At 66.7% G+C, this 4,199-nt stretch overlaps 1 protein-coding gene across 1 annotated transcript in view; it reads right to left on the bottom strand.

Moving 5' to 3' along the window:
- Positions 1-2,627, bottom strand: part of MYRF (myelin regulatory factor) — a 19,844-nt gene extending 17,217 nt beyond the window's left edge. Inside the window, 3 exon segments of the mRNA XM_015569811.1 lie at positions 676-939; positions 1,093-1,241; positions 2,586-2,627. Coding sequence (XP_015425297.1) covers positions 676-939; positions 1,093-1,241; positions 2,586-2,627 — 455 coding nt within the window.
- Positions 2,628-4,199: the final 1,572 nt, after the last annotated feature.

Raw genomic sequence — 4,199 nt, 5'->3', positions numbered from 1 at the left:
TTCCCCCCAAGACAGGGCCCCTGTCCCCGGCTAGGGAACCCAGAACCTTCTCCCAGGCCTTCCGCAGAGCCCACGCACCCTGACTGCCCCACAAACATGTGTCCGGGCTGCCCTGGAGCTTGGCTGGCTGGGCTGGCGGCCGCCTGGAGCCTCCGTCACTGCCAGACCCAGGCTGACCCCTAATCAGGCTGTCGCTGGGGTCCCTCTGACGTGGGCGGGAGGGTCTAGGAGGCGGCTGGGGTGGAACATCGGGTCCCACATCTGCACCTCAGCCAGCTCCCTGCAGCCACAGGAAATGGCGGCGAAACGCACGACCGAGTGGACGGGCCGCGCAGTGAGGGGAGTTGGCGTGTCTGTGTACGTACACACATGTAGGTGTGCACATGTGTGTAGGTGGTCCCGTGAATGTAAACACCAGTCTCACCCCCTCCTGTCCACTCTGCACACAGCTCTCATAGATTCTTCCAGCACCTCCGTCAGCCCTCGCCCCTCCTCTGCTCAGAGCCCTGCGTGCCGCCCGTGGCTCAGCCTGGCCCTCATCCTACCCACCTTACCTGCCCACTGGGCAGCCCGACCACCGCGGCCAGGCCTTGGCCAGCTCCTCCCAGGCCCACGGTCACTGGCCCAGGGCCCTGCTTCTAACCCCCCACACGCTCGCTCCCTGCCCTCACTCACCCTGGGGCATAGGGAGCCTTGGGCTCTGCCTTGATGGGGGGCCCAGAGCCCCCCAGGAAGGGCTTGGGAGCGGCGCCCATGCCATTGTTGTTGTTGCAGTTGAGCGGGGCGCTGTAGCTCGGGGGAGGGAGGGGGCCATAGCGCCCCGGGGAGGGTCCACCCCCAGGCGGGCTCAGGTGGAGGACCCCGCTGGAGCCCGGGATGGCCGGCTGCCCGTGGGCGTAGGAGGCGGTACTGGCTGGAGCAGAGATGTCGGGGAAGCAGCTGCGGAGAAGGGGGGAAGCTCAGCGCCAGCCAGAACCCTGGAGCCCCCCCCGCAAGGCAGACTGCGGGGTCAGCCTGTCCCAGGCAGGGCCTGTCACCTCCTAGGTAGAGGCGAGGCCGGAGGGCAGGGCGGGAGGCGGGCCGGGCACTCACAGGTCCGAGGCGTCCTCCTTGCTGATGTACTCCTCCAGGATGCTGGTGTCGATGTTGGAGGGCTCCAGGGCCCCGCTGAGGTCGTGGCCTGCGGGGAGGGGCAGACGTGAGCCGGGAGCGGTGGGTGCAGCCCCCCGAGACTCGTGGGCCTCCGGGCCCAGCCCTCCAACTCACCCCAGGCGGGGTCTCCTCCCCACCCATGTACACCCCTGTGGGGCGCGGGTAGTGTTTGGACAGGTTCAAGCCTCCGCCTGAGGAGAGGGCACAGTCCTCTCATTGTCACGTGCAGGTCCCAGCTGGAGGGCAGCGCCTTCCCAGCACGTTTATAGCCAACAGCTACAGCTGAAAGCTTGAACCTGTGGTCCGAACACGTGGCCCCACGTAGCTGAGTGATGTGGGCTTGATAGAGCTCAGGTGCATGTGGTTGAGTAGGATGGAAACCCACGAGAATGTTGTAAACATCTTGACCACGCCCTTACTGTGCCTCGTGGCATCTGCTATAAAATAAAGACACGGCTTGTGGGCGCTGGCCATCCGAGGGGCAGCGTCCCACCGAGACCCAGCTTTCATTCTCTTGCCTGTCTTTTCTAAGCCTTTCCTCACCCCCTCTCAGGGTCACTGAACCAGGCTGAGCTGGCATGAGTATGCCATGGCCGCGCCGGCTCCCCACACACCCCTGTGGGGCAGAGTCCCTCATCGTCCCCCACCTGACACCCCTCCCGGGAGGCACTGACCACCCCAGCCCACAGGGCCGCCTGGAGGGGAGGGGCCAGAGCGCAGATCCGGACGGACAGCGGCTTCCTGCCCTCCACCCCCTTCCGGCGTCCTCACAGGCGCAGCCCCTCCTCTCCTCTGTAAAAGGGGCAGCCGCCCCCCTGCCCCTGGGGCTGAGGAGCAAGAAGCCCAGTGGCCGCCCGCCGCCCTGTCCTGCCGTGTTCAGTGGCCGGCCCCACATGTGGGCACCGGGAGGGAGAGGAGCCTAGTAGGTGGACCACCATCTGGGGGGCGTGCGCCATGCGCCATGGGCTGGGGGAGCCTCCTGCACCTCCTGGCCCAGCGGGAGAGGGAGCGGGGACAGAAACGGCGTGCCCAGCTTACTCCCACTGCACATGCCCGTCACCCCCTGACAGGCTGGGGTGCTAAGCCAGTTTCGCACAGCGAGCGGCCCAGAGAGGTGAGGGCCCGCCCTGGCTTCGTAGCGGCAACATGATGGCGGACTGGGCGTGCTCTCCACCGCCCTCTCCAGGGCCTTCCCGGTTGGGCCGGGCCCTACCCTCCGCCGGGAGGGACGCACAGCAAAGGCGGCCCATGGTCTCCGGCGTCGGTGGGGAGGAGAGGGCGGCGCTGGCCTTCCCCTCCCAGGGTCACCTTGCGGGGGGAGCAGAGGGCGGGGTGATAAGGGGGCTGACGTGGGAGATGCGTCAGCCCCGATAATGGAGGACGGCCCCACCCACGCTGCTGGCCTGCGGGCAGCCCACTGAGGCAGACGGCACCTCCCACAGGCCCCGGGAGCTGAGTCTGGGGTCTGCACTCATGTTCCCCCTGGTGAGCCCTGGGAGCTCAGACCGGCCCGGGAACAAAGCCGGGCTCACCTACTCCCCGCTGGGCGGCACTGGGCAGGCCACGCACCCTCTCTGTGCCTCAGCCTCCTCCTGAGTAAAATGCAGGAACAGCGAACGCTTTCCAGGCTCATTTTGAGGGTGAAACAAGTTGAGGGCTGCAGGGCGCCTGGCACAGAGCGGGTGGTCCGCAGACGGAGTGGCTGACCTCACTGCCCGTTCCCAGAGCCCGGGGGTCCCCGGAGCCCCCCGCCCGGCTCCTCCCCGGCCCTGGCCGGCATTTCAGGAATGCTGAGCCCCGCTTAGGTGATTAATGAGGGCTAAGCCCTCCTGGGAGTCACGCGCTGCCTGGGACAGGCCCTCCTGCTGCCCCCACCCCTGGCTCACCCAGCCAGGGACCAGGGACACCCACCGAGCTCGGCCAATGGCCGTCCAGGGCCCCGTGTGGCCTGGGCAAGGGGCGCGTCTCAAGCCGGAAATGACCAGTCTGCACGCCGAGGTTCCAGAACCCCTTCTCCACCCATCCTTCCCTACTAACCAAAGGTCCATTGACTGAGCGCCTACTGTGTGACGGTGACGTGATAGAGGGTGGCACCATGGCTCACCGGCCTGCCTGCCAGGCCCACCCTGCTCTCCATGCTTTATGGGTTTACCTCCCAATCAAGTCTGCAGACTTGATGTTCTTAGCTTCATCCCCTTCGTCCAGAGGGGGCAAGGCCCCGGCCCAAGGCAACCCAGCAAGGAGGAGGCAAGCCCAGGTGCAGGGGCCTGACTACAGGGGAAGGTGTGGTTGGTGCTTACGGAGACCTCCCCGCCATCCTGGGACGCCCCCGCCTGATGGGCGGGGGAGGGGGCTCCTGAGGGAAGACCAAGCACAGGAGATGGAGAGGGAGCTGGCATAGCAGGGCACCCTCCCCTCCCCACCCCCGCCCCTGGCCGCTGAAGCTGCAGGTTTGAGACTGAACTTGGAATCGACAGTGAATGATGGGGTGATGGAGTCACGGTGTTGCTATTTATAACAGGCCAGGCCCCTCCTTCCCTCCTCCTTCTCTCCTGGCCAGGAGTGTTCCTAATCACCCCTAATCCTCCTGCCCACCTCCCCCAGGAGAGGGGGGCCGCAGGCAGAGGCATCCTGGGACCCTAACGAGAACCAGATGTGGTTGTGGGGAGGAGAGACCCTCCCGTGCCAGGGGCCGGGTGGACGGAGGAGGGAGGAGGGAGCCCCTGGGGCAGGACGGGGGGTGGAGTGGGGGTGGGCCCGTGGGTGGGCCTCCTGAGGAACAATGACCCCACATCGTCTCCTTTGCTGGGAGCCCTTGAGGCCTGCCTGGTTTGCTCCCCGCACAGCCTGTCCGGCCTAAGGGGTCCAGCTACCAGGCGATGCCCCCAGCCTGCCCCACGAACCACATTGTGGATTTCTAACCAAACATTCCAAGACGGGGGGGGGAGGGGAGGGGGAATTCCTGAGGCTGGGGTAGAGCCCCCAGGAACCCAGGAGGAAGGCAGGGCCCCTGGGCACTCTTGGGGGTCCCCTCCCCCACGGCTCCC

Source organism: Myotis davidii, unplaced genomic scaffold (genome assembly GCF_000327345.1).
Source record: "Myotis davidii unplaced genomic scaffold, ASM32734v1 scaffold826, whole genome shotgun sequence".
In the NCBI taxonomy this organism is placed as follows: Eukaryota; Metazoa; Chordata; class Mammalia; order Chiroptera; family Vespertilionidae; genus Myotis; species Myotis davidii.
Note: the sequence above shows the minus strand (reverse complement) of the source record. Positions and strands in the feature narration are given on the sequence as shown.